This window comes from Ranitomeya imitator, chromosome 1 (assembly GCF_032444005.1).
Source record: "Ranitomeya imitator isolate aRanImi1 chromosome 1, aRanImi1.pri, whole genome shotgun sequence".
NCBI classification, from domain to species: Eukaryota; Metazoa; Chordata; class Amphibia; order Anura; family Dendrobatidae; genus Ranitomeya; species Ranitomeya imitator.
Window position 1 is genome coordinate 798,994,450 of NC_091282.1, and position 17,239 is coordinate 799,011,688.

General features: G+C 40.9%; 1 protein-coding gene across 3 annotated transcripts in view; it reads left to right on the forward strand.

The window, feature by feature from the left end:
• BEGAIN (brain enriched guanylate kinase associated) overlaps positions 1-17,239 on the forward strand; it is a 265,926-nt gene that overhangs the window by 75,833 nt on the left and 172,854 nt on the right. For 2 of the 3 annotated variants that reach the window (XM_069738130.1, XM_069738122.1), the window contains exon 2: positions 13,093-13,182. The exons of the other annotated variant lie outside the window; for it this stretch is intronic. In XM_069738130.1, coding sequence (XP_069594231.1) covers positions 13,093-13,182 — 90 coding nt within the window. The remainder of the gene's footprint in view (positions 1-13,092; positions 13,183-17,239) is intronic. 3 annotated transcript variants of the gene reach the window in all.

Sequence of the window (17,239 nt, forward strand, 5' to 3'; positions counted from 1 at the left end):
AGTGGAGCTCAGCTAGCAGCTCACTGGGTGAAGCCCAGCCAGCTTCTGCCTAACTTCCTATCCAAACCACCAGTTTTACCTAATTGTGAAGAGTGCCCTAATAAATAGGAGCATAGCTCTGCCTGGTGGACTGGAGTGTGAAATGTGTTGCATGTTTGTGATACATGGTAAAGAGATCTCCTTTATTGCCTTCAAACGTAACATCACTCCCCCCTAGAGGAAAATGATATTATTGCAACGACCAGGACCCTGGGGCGCTGCACTATGTGTCTCCCCAGGCTGCGCACAGAAGCGTATTGAGGACGCGGGCGTGCATTGCAGTCACAGGCATAGCTGTGATTGCAATGTAAAATAAAAATAAGTATTGGTCTTGGGCAAGCTATTTGTCCAAGGCAGATTTAAGAAAACCTGCTCTGGGCTTATATTTTTGAAGTGGACTACAAGATGGTAGTGGGGCTGTCTGTCTTTTCCATGTGGCCTATGGCCACAAGTTCCGTGTGCAAACGACTGAAGCAGAGGGTTGGGTTTGTCAGTTTGGTTTTGCAAGCGTGCAGAGCAGATAGCTCTGCTGAGTTCCACCTGTGTGAGGCAACACGGGGCCCAGCGGAGCCAAAGGGCCTAGCACCCCTCTCAGCATAAACAGCGGTGCAGTCACCTTCAGCAACTGGTCTCGGATGTGGACTGTTTTGTTTTCCGGCTGCGATCCGGAGGATATCGTGTGCTGTGTATTTTCTGTGAGTTGAACATTAAAACTCGTTTTACTTTGAACTTTGCTGGCTCACTGCCTCATCAATGCACAGTGTGGATACCGCTGCACTACACCCTTTAATTTACAGGTTGGTTGGAAATTCCTGAGATGCTTATTAGTAAGAACTTTTTGACATTTTTAGGTCATTTTCTTATTTGCTTATGACTGCCTTGCTTTTCAGAAAAATTGATCTTTTGGGCAGAACTGATTCGAATGTGTCCCAATCTGGGGATTTTTGTAATGAGCAGAGAGTTGAAATGTCCCAAAAAATGGGAATTTATTTATTTTGAAGATTTGATCATGTGGACATGGTAAGATAATATATCCAGGGCTCCTCATTTACCCCATACCTAGGCTGGAGGATAGCGATAGGTGACGCCTGTGTTGGGGCCTTGGCGCCTTGCAATGTAGTAAGACATCAGTATTATACACATACTTGGCAGGTTGATGCTTGTATGGCCATCCTCACCAACCCCTGTTTTGTGCCCAATGCGTATGCATTTGGAAGCTGAAGATGGTGCATTCTGGTATCAAGCGCGGGGGATCCTTTCAGAAGAGTGGCTTTCAAGGACGTTTGGTAGACTTCTACAGTCATCGGTAGGTTGCCAACTCTTCTGTGAGGTTTACTCTTTTTCCAATGTTTTCGGAAATACACGTGGTAGGAGGAAAGTTACTCTACTGCCCTTACATATTCTACCACTCCATCCAGGATTACCACAAAATGACCTAGAATTGCCCCTTTGTTGTAAACCTGACACGTTACGTTGTGGCTATGAAGATGGTAAATATGTTCACCAAGCTGCACTTTTGCACCTAGCTTGGTTTCTATTCAAATCTATGGGTGCTAGCGTTCCACCAGAAACATGCTTCATGTGCCCCATTACCAAGGTAATGGAAAAGGTCCCAAGATGGGGGTCCACCCCTTCAAATTGAACTTCACAGCCCCTTATTAGTATGAGCAAAGAGTATCTCCAACTAAGGGAGGTCAGATCCGTAGGATTCAGCTTGCAGCTTTGGCTGGGATTGGATGAGAAAATATATTATTATGACCCAGAATTAATATTTGCAAAGTCTTTGTGTTCATTATGTGCCAATCTAGTGCGATAAAAAACATGAGGAGGTTTCCTTTACTGAACCTCAAGCTTTTTATTTGCTGTCATCTATTGATCCATGGAATACACTGGGATAATAACAACCTGTATTATAGAAGACAATCTTGGTGTCAGTATCTGCAGAGATGTCACATGACCCCGGCAAGTCAGCCATTGTCTTGAAAGAATATCTGCTGCTATGGCAACCATATATGATTCTTTCGTGCTTGTACAGTTGTGCTCAAAAGTTTACATACCCTGGCAGAATTTTTGCTTCCTTGACCTTTTTTCACAGAATATGAATGATAACACCAGAACTTTTTCCCACGCATGGTTAGTGGTTGGGTGAAGCCATTTATTGTCAAACTACTGTGTTTTCTCTTTTTTTAACTCATAATGACAACCCAAAACATCCACATGACCCTGATCAAAAGTTCACATACCCTGGTGATCTTTCCCTGATAACATGCACAGAAGTTTACACAAATGGGTTTGAATGGCCACTAAAGGTAACATCCTCACCTGTGACCTTTGACAAATGCCTGGAAAATTGTTTGAGATGCAAACAAAAACCCACAAATAACATCAGCTGAAACACTAGACTCTCTGAAAACTCGCGGTGTGGCTGTTTCAAGATGCACAATAAGGAGGCACTTGAAAAATGGGCTGCATGGTCGAGTCGCCAGAAGAAAGCCATTACTGTGCAAATGCCACAAAGTATCTTGCCTACAATACGCAAAATAGCTCAGAGACAAGCCTCAAAACTTCTTGAACAAGATAATTTGGAGTAATGAGACCAAATGGTCCAGTCACCAGAAGAAAACCAAATGAACCTGATCAAAAGTTCACATACCCCATTTATTAATACCGTGTATTGCCCCCTCTAACATCAACGACAGATTGAAGTCTTTTGTGGTACTTGTGGATGAGGTTCTTTATTTTCTCAGATGGTAAAGCTGCCTACTCTTCTTGGCAAAAAGCCTTCAGCTCCTGTAAATTTCTGGGCTGTCTAGCATGAACTGCGCGCTTGAGATCTCCTGAGAGTGGCTCAATGATATTGAGGTCAGGAGACTGATATGGCCACTCCAGAACCTTTGCTGTAGCCAATTACAGGTCAACATGGCCTTGTGGCCTTGTAGTCATGTTGGAAGGTCCAAGTACGTCCCATGCGCAGCTTCCAGGCTGATGATTACAAATTTGCCTCCAGTATTTGCTGATAGCATGCTGCATTCATCTGTCTTTCAACTTTGACCAAGTTTCCTTTGCCTTTGTAGCTTACACATTCTCAAAGCATCAGCGATCCACCTCCATGCTTTACAATAGGAATGGTGTTCCTTTCATCATGTTGACCTCTCTCCAAATGTAACATTTATGGTTGTGGCCAAAAAGTTAAATTTTGTTCTTATTACTTCAAGTTACCTTGTTCAAGAAGTTTTGAGGCTTGTCTGTGTGCTATTATGTGTATTGTAGGCGAGATACTTTGTGGCATTTGCGCAGTAATGGCTTTCTTCTGGCCACTCGACCATGCAGCCCATTTTTCTTCAAGTGCCTCCTTATTGTGCATCTTGAAACAGCCACACTGCTAGTTTTCAGAGTCCAGTATTTTAGCTGATGTTATTTGTGGTTTTTTTTTGCATCCCGAACAATTTTCCTGGCATTTGTCACAGGTCACAGGTGAAGATGTTACCTTTAGTATATATTCAAACCCATTTGCGTCAACTTCTGTTCATTTTATCAGGCCAAAATCACCAGGGTATGTAAACTTTTGATCAGAGTAATTTGGATGTTTTGGGTTGTTATTAGGATTTAAAAAGAGAAAACACAGTAGTTTGACAATAAATGGCTTCACCCAACCATTATCCATGAGTGGAGAACAAGTTTTGGTGTTATCATTCACATTCTCGGAAAAAAGGCCAAGAAAGCAAAAATTTTGCCGGGGTATGTAAACCTTTGAGCACAACTGTATAAATTAGGGTTACCCTTGTGACTCGTATGCCTGTTCTTTGAAAACCTTCACTGAAGATGCAGATAGAAAATTACATTTTGGCTGGTTTTATTCCTCTGTCAGGCTCATTGGTGGATGATGAAGAGACCTGGACAGGGCTGTATTTAGAGTTTCTGCTGCCCTAGGCACTTTTAGTGCTGCCTCACCCTTTGGTGAGTATGACACTATCGACAGTGACTTTGTAAAAAAACGCTGATGTGAAAGTAGCCTTTTGCAGCAGATCCGGCAGTTTTTCCGCATCTGCCACGTAACGGATCACTTACGGCAACACTGCATTCTGCCTCATTCATTCCCTATGGGATTTGCAGACATTTGCGGCACTCGCCACGATCTGGCAAATGCGGTATCATACCTCCCAACTTTTGAAGAAGGGAAAGAGGGACAAAGTTTGCGGCGTGCTACGTGCGCCACGGCAAATTTTAGGCCATGCCTCTGACCACAACCATTTCACAACTAGTCACACCCATATCCACGCCCCAACCACACCCATTTAGTACTGCTGATAACACTGTTTCATAAACAATAATTATTAAAAAAAAAAAAATATGGCCATACAGTGCTCCAAACTTAAATCCTCCCAAATAAAAAGTGCAAAAAAAGACAACGTATAAAATTAATTTAATTGAAAGTAAAATAAAGTATAAAAGAAGTAATATAATCACAAAATATAGCTGATACATATGGGCACAATATAATGGTATAAAAGGATACCAACCAAAATATTACAAAATAATACAAAATAATATATAAACCTCCACACTAATATAATATATCCTGGCACTATTCCAAAAAATGCACAAAAATTGTGATAAAAAAGTTGATAAAAAAGAAATTGATATATAAAGGCCACTCAAAAGTGCATAGTGCAAAAAATATATATTGCAAAAAATATATATTGCAAAAAATATGTGCAAAATTGTGCAAACCAATTGCAAAAAAACTGTGCAATAAATAATGCAGCAAATAAAAAATCAAGAATGTACAGTAAAAATGTGAAACAATTATTGAATAATAAGTGCAAAAAGAAATTTTATAACTATAGTCAATGCATAACAAAGTGCAATAGTGCTATAAAAACTGCAATAACATTAGCAGACCAACATTGCACAATATAAATAAATAGTTTGAATTGCACTTGAGCCCATAAACATAGTAATGCAGTTGATTCTATAATAAAAGTGCTTCAATAGGACGATAAAGTGCAGGAAGTGCCGGTAACTAGTATACCGCTAACACATTACCATAACGGAGTGGATACAATAAGTAAAATCAGTAACATTGGAGGCTCCACATACCTACATGTGCTCAGACTCTACGCGCGTTTCGGCACTTGCCTTCTTCCAGGGGGGCGTATCATGTATAATGACCCCACATGATGCTCAATACTGTATAATGGCCACACATGATGCTCAATTCTATATAATGGCCCCACATGATGCTGCGTACAGTACAATGGCCCCACAGTGCTCTATACTGTATAATGGCCACACAGTGCTCCATACTGTATAATGGCCCCACAGTGCTATATACTGTATAATGGCCACACATGATGCTCAATACTGTATAATGGCCATATATAATGCTCCATACTGTATTATGGCCACACAGTGCATCATACTGTATAATGACCACACAGTGTTCCATACTGTATAATGACCACACAGTGCTCTATACTGTATAATGGCTGCACATGATGCTCCATATTGTATAATGGCCACATAGTGCACCATACTGTATAATGACCACAAAGTGCTCCATACTGTATAATGACCACAGTGTTCTATACTGTATAATGGCCCCACATGATGCTCAATACTGTATAATGGCCACACAGTGCTCTATACTGTATAATGGCCACACATGATGCTCAATACTGTATAATGGCCAAACATGATGCTCCATACTGTATGATGACCCCGCATGATGCTCAATACTGTATAGTGACCCCACATGATGCTCCATACTGTATAATGGCCGCACATGATGCTCCATACTCCCCGTCCTCCTTCATCCTCCCCCTGTCCTCCCTGGCTGTCATACTCACCTTTCCCACACCGCGCCAAACATCCCTCCATGATCTCTGTCCCGGCGCAGCACCTTCTTCCTGCGTGAGCGGTTCTGTGGTACCGCTCATTAAGGTCATTAATATGCGTCCATATTCATCAACTTAATGAGCGGTACCACGTGACCACTCACACAGGACGACCTGCCGGCACTGAGACCAGGCATCGCTGGAGTAGGGTGAGTATGATGTCTTCAAGGAGGCAGGGGGGCAGGCGGGCGGGCTTACGGCCGGGGGGGAGGTCAGTCGGGAGGTGACCCCGGACTTTAATTTAAAAAAAAAACTTGCTCAGGTGCTACCCCCTGCATCGTCCCGCCCTAGGCACGTGCCCTCAAGTGTCTAGTGGCAAATACTGCCCTGAGTTTATCCATCAAGTCACCATGGCTGGAGATTGAGCTGAAGGCCGTTAAATAATAGTAATAATAAAAATATTAGGAAACAGGTGGAATTCGATTGAAGGCACTTGTTAGCTGTTATTATAAATGTTAACTGCTCTTATTAATGTCATAGAACATATCCTTTTCACTGTTAATGGAGTTGAATCTTTTCAATAAAAAGAGCATTCATAGAAAGAAAGGAAATAGGTGGGATTCAAGTTTTTTCAGGGGATATGTTGTCAGAATTGTAGTAAACTGTAATCTAGTCTTTTGGCAGATAGTTAGGGAAGGCTAACTATCTGCAGTAGGGGAGTTGGCCGCTCTACTCAATGTCTGTATGCTTCCGTCAGCCCCAAAGACATTTGATGAAGCAGCAGGGCACATGTATGACCATCTTTCTAAAAACATCTTTTAACTGTGATGGATGGGGGTATTGCCACTTGCCTACCTGATTGGTGGTGCCCCATAGTGATCAGGCATATGGATAGGATATGTCCTTTGTGGCACCTGTAATTAAGGACTAAGGTGCGTGAAGGTGACTGTGTATCACTTACAGCCTATTGTGAAGCCATAACTAGGTATCTTTCATCTGTGACAAAGATTCCTTTTTCTGCAGTAGCCAATTAACTAACTACCATAGCCAATGCAGTGGGTTTGCTAGCACTCCCGCTGGCACATATTACCCATACCTCCTGCCCATATAATCATAGAGGGGCAGAACCTTCTTAGGACCTGGTATGTTGTGTTTGCCTGCTATTCTTAGGAATTCCCCACATGTTCCTCTTTGGCATTCTCAATCCCAAGACTCCCATCTCTTACATCTTAGCTGTGTAAGCAGTTTATTGGCACCTGTGCCTGAAACAAGTCAGGAACCTGCCCAGAATGTCACCTGATAGCACAATACTTCAGCCCGGAGGAATTCTAAGCCTGACGCATTCATCAATGTGTCTGTCACTAACGAGAACTGCTCCATGTGACTCCATCCTATGGGGATAATGAGGCTTCACGCAGGAAAGCAGAGACTTCAGTGAGATGCATTGTACGCTTGATTTTGATTACAGATCTGGAACATTAAATCTCTTTGTCTACATAATTTGGGCACATTTCTCCATTTCTGTTTATTTTTAACATCTGTATAGACAAAGAACTTGAGAATCAGCAACTGATGAGTCTACTTAAAGGATGTGTCCATCCAAGGATTTGCAAAGGATGTTCCTGTTCCATAACTGGTAGATTATGACCATATGTATCTACAGCTCTGGCAAATTAAGAGACCACTGCAAAATGCTCAGTTTGTCTCATTTTTCTCTTCATAGGAATATTTCAGAGTAAAATGTAAATTGTTCTTTTATTCTATAAACTACTGACAACATGTCTCCGAATTTCCAAGCAATAAATTTTGTATTTTTTTTCTGACAAAGAGAAATGGTCAACATTTAAAAAAATAAAAGACGGTTTGTTTTGAACATTTTTTAATTAAAATATAACATTGAATGGACAAACTCTTTAACTGCTTAAACAGCAGCCATTGCTGTGATAATAGTGATTCTCAGGTAGATCTATGTCCAACCAATAGATCTTAACAGCTCATTTACATTTTAGGAAAAATGTGGATTTCTCCAGAATAAAATATCGGATCGCAGATATGAAGGAATTGTTTTATTCAGCTTCTTATGACCTACATGCCGATATAAACATAAGGATGAATGACCTCGGGGAGATCAAAACATCCAACACCGCGGAGACACCATCACGTGTTTCTCAACGCAGTGATCCAGAACACTGCCCCCATCCCTTATGGGAAATCTGCAAATGCATGTAGAAAAGCCGCTGAGACAACATCACGTGTTTCTCAACGCAAGCAATAAGTAGCCAGGTCTTTCACCGGGAAGGAACAACCACGGGAAGGGCAGCATCCAAGAAGGAAAACCACCTATGCCAAAACATGATATCCATCCACAGACAGCTGTTTCGGGGCTTTTGCCCCTCATCAGTGTGGAGTAGGAAACTGGCTATTAGGAGCAGTGCCTAGTGAAAAGACTATAAACATAAGGATGAATGACCTCGGGGAGATCAAAACATCCAACATCATTGAAATATGACTCAGTCCATGGATGCAGATTTACAATATTTACTGATAAATGTAGCATATGACATGAGAAAAATAAATATGGATTTTAAACAGAATAATTAGTCTGATGATTGATTCACTTATTATAGCTTCATAGTGACCAGGGCTCCACTTTACTGATACAGAGGTCAAAATCCCCTGCATATACTGTACCTACCGTTGTTAAATGGCAACGACTTGCTACCTGCAACTACCACTAGAGGGAGCTTAGTAGCACACTGTATACAGCTCACGCATTGAACTCAATAGTAAAACAGTTTACAGTCAGCTCCCTCCAGTGGTGCTAGCAGACAGATAGAATTTGACATTTAGAAGGGTACTTCAGTTGGTTCAAGGTGCCAGGCTGCTAGGAATTCCACAATCACAAGAATGATAATGCCATGTATTCTGTTTGAATGTGTCCTGCTGCACCAAATAAATGAGATTAAAGTTATATTATTCTATTGAAGGGGGCAGTATTATAGTAGTTATATTCTTGTATATAGGGACAGTATTATAGTAGTTGTATTCTTGTACATAGGAGGCAGTATTATAGTAGTTATACTCTTGTACATAGGGGCAGTATTATAGTAGTTATATTCTTGTACATAGGGGCAGTACTATAGTAGTTATATTCTTGTACATAGGAGGCAGTATTATAGTAGTTATATTCTTGCACATAGGGGTAGTATTAGAGTAGATATATTCTCGTACATGGGGGCAGTATTATAGTAATTATATTCTTTTGCATAGGAGGCAGTATTCTAGTAGTTAAATTCTTGTACATACGGGCAGTATTATAGTAGTTGTATTCTTGTACATAAGGGCAGTATTATAGTAGTTATATTCTTGTACATAGGGGCAGTATTATAGTAGTTATATTCTTGTACATAGGAGGCAGTATAATAGTAGTTATATTCTTATACATAGGGGCAGTATTATAGTAGTTATATTCTTGTACATGGGGGCAGTATTATAGTAATTATATTCTTTTGCATAGGAGGCAGTATTCTAGTAGTTAAATTATTGTACATACGGGCAGTATTATAGTAGTTGTATTCTTGTACATAGGAGGCAGTATTATAGTAGTTATATTCTTGTACATAGGGGCAGTATTATAGTAGTTATATTCTTGTACATAGGAGCAGTATTATAGTAGTTATATTCTTGTACATGGGGCAGTATTATAGCAGTTATATTCTTCCACATAGGGGTCAGTATTACATTAGTTATATTCTTGACTATGTGCTTTGCATAGTTGTTATTTATTGTAGTTTCTTTTTTTACAACATATTGCTTTCTCTTTCTTTACTGCAAATTCCATAACTCAGTAGGGGGTAACACTGGGCTTTGGTTAATGTTCTTACCATGGTAGAAATAATATCAAGTTTGTGCTTCAGAGCTTAGAGATCTACTTTGTAGATGAGACGTTTGTGTTTTTTTTCATGGTTCAGTCATTTCTGTGTATCTCCCAGAGACCAGCACCTTTGTTTGCCTATTACATTTCATGTACTGCTGTGTAAGTGTGTGTGGAGTACAATCCAGAGATGTAGATGCTCTTTACAGTCATTACGCCTAATTAGATCAGCGTGTGCCGATGTTGTCTATGGACCAGCCTGCATCTCTGTTGCTTTGTGGCAGTTGCTTTGTATATCAATGTTTGCAAATTAAGGAAAGTGACAACAATGTATCACCTAACACTGTGCTTTCTCCTCATGGTCATCTATGGTTCCGGATTTTGCTCTGCAGATCTGTTCTATCTAACAGTAGAAATCTGCAAATGGTTTAAATGTGATGATTGCCGTTTAGTAATAAATGATATGATGTTTGCAAATGTTTCAGTTTTGTTCTAAAATGTTTTTCAACCATGTTGTGATCTGCTCTTTTAGGGAACCTGACAACTGTTACTTGCTGCTGGATCCAGGTGCGCTTGTAGGGGAAGGGTAGAAGCCATCAAGGATCAGTCTGTCCAAATACTGTAGTCGCTTGTGTGGCTCAGCTATTAAATATTCCGGTGCCCCGTGGGTTAGGCAGCATGTATCAGTTGTCATATTCCCTTTAACTAGGAAGTAGTTGTCTGACAGCGATAATTGGCAGCCATATTTGTTCTCGTGGAGCTGCTTTGGTTGTCACGTGGTCGTATTAGGGTAAATGCACATGGCGTGTGCTAGCTAAGGATTCTCCACAGCATTAAATTGTACCAGCTAAAAAGATGAAAATTAAAAAATGTCACCTGACGGATGTTTTTTTCTGCAGATTTTCATCACAGATTTTATTAATCCTAATGCAAAGGGTAAAATCTACATGATATCCTCAGCCTATGGTGTAGGGTTCTCTGCAACAGAGTTATTAATTCTCAATTTACCCTTAAAGGAGCTGTGCCCTTTCTGTTAAAGACACACACCCATCACAATTTTTGTCCTCTTAATATATTGCAGTCATCATATTATACAGCATTGTGTACTTACAATTGCTCATTTTGGTTTTCTGCCCAGATAATTCTTCTCTTTTCCATTAGGTCTATGACATCACGTGATTAATAACTGACGAGCTGAATCCTTATAAGCACCAAATTCATTATAGCTTATGTGGCATTTTTATGCTGTGATTTTTTTTCCCACCTCTTCTTCGATTTCAGTGTTTTAATTTCCCAGATGTTTTCATCTATTTTATCATTCACAAACTTTTAAACTGACGCAAACTTTTTGTGGAATCGTCCTCCTTGGTGGAGTACAAAATCTATTTTTCACCCCGCAATTGAAGACTAACTTGTGCCTTATGGAAAGGATCATGCAATAATTTACTAAAAAAAAGGTACACGTAAAGCAAATGACGGACATCGTGCGCCATTTGGAAGAATTTGTCACAAGGTCCACTAGCAAAAACAGTGAAGACGGAAAACCAATATTGACGAATCGGGGACCATATTTGCACCTTCATTTGTTGGCTTACCTTGTACCAGAATTTTGCAGCAAAACTTTAAACTTGAATCATATTATAATTTAAAATCCAAATCACATAAAAATATGGTGCATGTCTTGAAAAATTGGTTTTCTGCAGAGGGATTATTGATCATTCCCAATACTTAGAAAGCTGTGAAATTCCATCAGTCATTCACCCCATATAAATAAAAATGGTCCAGCACACTGGGTGTCAATGATGGACACTGAGAGGTTTGCAGAGGTGGCCGTTGTACCTGGGTTCTCATGCCTACGGCACCAGTAACATAACTGGCACATGGCATGTGGGGTCCTAGAAGTGACACCTTTGGAGCCAAGTATGGGGTGTTGTCCATCTGAGAGGTGGATAAATGTCATTCTTCAGAAGACTCTCAGAACTTGTGATTAGGAGAGTGCAGTAGGTCCAGTCCTGCCACCACATGCCCCCACAGACAGAAGACTATCCCAGTATACTCCATCACGTCATATGAGAGGCCTCATCATATATTTATTTACTTGCACTTTTTAATTGTGACCATGAATGTTACCAAAGCGCATCTTTTCACTTGGGCCATTATTTCTTTAAGGTGTCCCTAAACTACACAAAGGGGAAGCTCTTGGGTTGGATTCTCTGATGCTGCAGAGCCATAGCTGGAAAAAGTCACAATGGATTTTTTTTTGTTATTTTTAAGCTAGAAATGTAATTTTGCTGCATGATGTAATAGGGCTGATTATCCGATCTTGCTGTTTTTATGCAGAAAATACGGACCAGTGCCAAGTGCATAGATCCGGACTCCACCTCTGTAGCAGGGGTCTCCCATCTATGAGTGTGGGGGAGAAGAGTCGTCACAGTGTGAGGAGGTGTAGTAGTGAGAGCGCTGTACAGGAGCCAGGGTCACTGAGAACTGTGGGGAAAGCATATAGGCGGTCTATGGTCCTGGTGACAAGGGCCACATCTATGTACTTGGTGAGGCACACTTTAACACCTATTTTCTGCATGAAGGCACTGAGGTTGGGTGACTGACCCAATTACACAATGGACCCAAATTACATTTCTAGTTTAAAAATGAAAAACGAAAATGACTGTGGACCCAAAGCACAGTGATTAGGAGTCATTAGGAGGGCCTCCACCACCATTAGAAAATTGGTGTCTTCATATGGTTGGTTTCCCCTTCAGCTCTGGGATCCAGGTGTAACTTCTAGTTCTACACCGGATTTACTTTGGTCTTTTCTTTTTTATCCACTTAAACAAAACTGTATGCCTGAATGCAGCCTTAAAAGGTGACGAGCATTTCTATTTAATGCAGGTTTCATCACAGTCCCAGAGTCAGAAATGGAGGCAACTGAAACCTAAGTAAATATTTTTGCAATTTGCAGTAGTGTCCTTCCTTAGGAAAATGATTTTGGCCACATTTTTGTAAAATAAGCTATCAAATGTAATTTTCCACTAAGTGACTGAAGAATAGACCATTGAATTATAAGTTGGAGTTTATGGTCTGTTACCTCATTAACACCAAATCAATAGGATGGCCAGATTTATGGAGGACAGAAGTGATTTTAAAAGCCGTTATATATGGACTGATGGATAAGACCCTCATACTGACTATTATTTTCATGATTTTTTGGGACAAGCTTCCATTTTGTGTAAGTAACGGACCCAAAAGATGCATTACGTTATGTCATTTACATGGTGGATCCTGGTGATGGAGTTTGATACTGTATGAGCCATATCTAGCCATGGTTTATCCTTTATGCTGCAGGGTACGAAATTCCTGGGTACCCACCTGTCTGTGGCAACCTAAAATTCTGCAAGACAGTCACGCAAAATCTTCTCCTAACCTCTGGGACAGGTAACTACATGTAATGTTGTGTTGGTGAATTTTGTTGTGACCTTTGCGTTGTTTTTCCTTTTGATACCACTGATGCTTTGTATTCAAGACGGCACTTTTTCTAGCGATATGTCTTTGTACACACTCATCTCATCAGTCATTATGATCCATGTCCAAGGTGTAGAAAAAGCAAAACCACAAGATCACAAGTCTGCCTGGATAAGTGGCATTGTATACGGTAGAGATCTGAAGTCTGTGGCTTCCATCTATTACTAAGCTGCAATTCCCAATTTGATAACCTATTGCTGGGAGAGGAATGTAAAAAAAGGAATTTCAATTTATAATTTTAGAAAAATTTGTCGGCCAGAGCCCTAAGAAAAAAAGACAGAAGGCCTCTTAAAGAGAACCTGACACCGGATCAAAAGTGTCCAGCTTTTGCTCTTATTCTATTCCCATCACTTCCCTGACTATGCCTTTTTTTCTTTTAATCTGCCATACAGTTCCAGAGATATGAGGCTTTTTATTTAGTGCAACTTTATAGTTATTATAATTATTAATGTAATTTTATAATTTATAAATTTTATAATTATTTTTTATAGTCCTCTCTGTGGTATTGCTCATAGGTTCCTCTGGGGCGTGTCTTCAGGCTGCTTTTCATTATTACCTTCTGAGTACCGCCCCTTGGTAAAGAGCATAAGAAATGAGCACAAAATTACAAGGCCCACATTGCTATAAGCATGTGGCAAATATATAAAAAAAAAAAAAAAAAAAGAAAACACGAAACTCAGGGGATCAGTGGGAGTAATATATGAGCAGAAAATGGTCACTTTTTACATGGAGAAGGTCCTCTTTAAGGAGCAGTAATGGTGCCATAATTGTGGTCAATTTGAATTTCCATATAAATCATTACACAGGAAAAAAAAATTAAGTTGAGACATGTAACAGAATCCAGAACTGATTCATGTGCTCGCATTATCAGACGTATCCTGAGGGGATGATTTAGCTTTCTAAATAAGCCAGTCATTTTGTTTTTGTGGATCTTTTAAAGTTGATCTCTTTTAGGTGATTGTCAATGAATGTAATGTTTTTAATGCTCTCAGTGGCCTTACCCAAAACCCATTTGTTATCATACCTCCCATCTGTGAAGAACAGGAAAAGGTGACACGCATTGCAGCTAGTCGCTGTAATTTTGTTTTGACAGTTAAGTTACATATCTAACCCTGCCCAGTGTTTTTCCCACAAAAAAATGCCCCTACAGAAGCCCCTTAGTGTATACATGCAGTTTATTACCCCTTTTATGGTCTCCATGTAGTTAACACCCCAAAGATGCCCCAACACAGTATGAAGTCCTTCCAGTGCCCCTCCACACAATGATGCCTCCACAGTCCCTCCATGCAAAGGTCCCCCTCCACACAACGATACCTTCACAGTTCCTCCATGGAAAGGTTCCCATCTACACAATAATGCCTCCACAGTCCCTCCAATCAAAGGTTCCCCTCCAAACAATGATGTACTCACACAGAATGAGACCCCTGCTGTAACCCTACAAGACATTATGGTGCCCTTAGAGCTCCTCACACTGTATAATATCCCCATAGTCCCCCACGCATCCCTACACACACTCGCTCACTATGGTCCCCCACACTTCCTTTCCCATATTATGATGCCTCTAGATTCACACACACTGTATAATATCCCCATAGTCCCCCACGCACCCCTACACATACTCACTATGGTCCCCCACACTTCCTTTCCCCTATTATGATGCCCCTAGAGCCCCACACACTGTATAATGTCCCCATAGTCCCCCACCCCTGCACACACACTTGGTCACTATGGTACCCCACACTTCCTTTCCCCTATTATGATGCTTTCACTGTCCCACATCTGAGCGGAGCAGATCTTCACGCTCTGCTGTCTTCTCCAAGGGCCATGGGATTCTCGTGGGCCTCAGAAAGCTCTGGAGAATGTTGGATGCTCCAGCATTATATTAAACTGCATCTGTGCCCAAAAAGCAGAGCTATGACTGAGCAGGAGATGCACCAACCTCCCCGAAAGTCTCCCCAAACTGGATATGGGACAGTTGATTGTTTCCAAGGCTCATTACCAGAGATCCATGATTACAGGGGACCAGGAGGGCGGTGGATAATATTTGAGGGTTTTTTAATTTCAATATCAAAAACTTTGGACTTAATAAGGAGACATGGGTTAATAATTGAGACTTTTGATGTTTTTTCCTTCCTTCACAATGCCAGAATTCCTGTATCCTGTGGCCTTTCACGTTGATCTGCTGCATAACCGTAGCTACCGTATTTGCTTTCATTTCTGTTTCTTTGTAGACTTTCTTTTCCACCTCCTATAAACTCCGTCTCTGGTACAACACAAACAAGATTTAATTGGTCCCGTCGGTGATCGGACTGCTCCTGGTTTGGGGATATCTGTTTTATGATGCATCTTTCGATGCTCCATGTAACCGGATCAGTCATGTTTGCTGTCACAATTAAACTGATTGTGAGAGGCATTTTTTATTTCTGCTGCGTACGAGATACAGTGGGGCAAAAAAGTATTTAGTCAGTCAGCAATAGTGCAAGTTCCACCACTTAAAAAGATGAGAGGCGTCTGTAATTTACATCATAGGTAGACCTCAACTATGGGAGACAAACTGAGAAAAAAAAATCCAGAAAATCACATTGTCTGTTTTTTTATCATTTTTTTGCATTTTATGGTGGAAAATAAGTATTTGGTCAGAAACAAACAATCAGGATTTCTGGCTCTCACAGACCTGTAACTTCTTCTTTAAGAGTCTCCTCTTTCCTCCACTCATTACCTGTAGTAATGGCACCTGTTTAAACTTGTTATCAGTATAAAAAGACACCTGTGCACACCCTCAAACAGTCTGACTCCAAACTCCACTATGGTGAAGACCAAAGAGCTGTCAAAGGACACCAGAAACCAAATTGTAGCCCTGCCCCAGGCTGGGAAGACTGAATCTGCAATAGCCAACCAGCTTGGAGTGAAGAAATCAACAGAGGGAGCAATAATTAGAAAATGTAAGACATACAAGACCACTGATAATCTCCCTCGATCTGGGGCTCCACGCAAAATCCCACCCCGTGGGGTCAGAATGATCACAAGAACGGTGAGCAAAAATCCCAGAACCACGCGGGGGGACCTAATGAATGAACTGCAGAGAGCTGGGACCAATGTAACAAGGCCTACCATAAGTATCACACTACGCCACCATGGACTCAGATCCTGCAGTGCCAGACGTGTCCCACTGCTTAAGCCAGTACATGTCCGGGCCCGTCTGAAGTTTGCTAGAGAGCATTTGGATGATCCAGAGGAGTTTTGGGAGAATGTCCTATGGTCTGATGAAACCAAACTGGAACTATTTGGTAGAAATACAACTTGTCGTGTTTGGAGGAAAAAGAATACTGAGTTGCATCCATCAAACACCATACCTACTGTAAAGCATGGTGGTGGAAACATCATGCTTTGGGGCTGTTTCTCTGCAAAGGGGCCAGGACGACTGATCCGGGTACATGAAAGAATGAATGGGGCCATGTATCGTGAGATTTTGAGTGCAAACCTCCTTCCATCAGCAAGGGCATTGAAGATGAAACGTGGCTGGGTCTTTCAACATGACAATGATCCAAAGCACACCGCCAGGGCAACGAAGGAGTGGCTTCGTAAGAAGCATTTCAAGGTCCTGGAGTGGCCTAGCCAGTCTCCATATCTCAACCCTATAGAAAACCTTTGGAGGGAGTTGAAAGTCCATGTTGCCAAGCGAAAAGCCAAAAACATCACTGCTCTAGAGGAAATCTGCATGGAGGAATGGGCCAACATACCAACAACAGTGTGTGGCAACCTTGTGAAGACTTACAGAAAACGCTTGACCTCTGTCATTGCCAACAAAGGATATATTACAAAGTATTGAGATGAAATTTTGTTTCTGACCAAATACTTATTTTCCACCATAATATGCAAATAAAATGTTAAAAAAACAGACAATGTGATTTTCTGGATTTTTTTTTCTCAGTTTGTTTCCCATAGTTGAGGTCTACCTATGATGTAAATT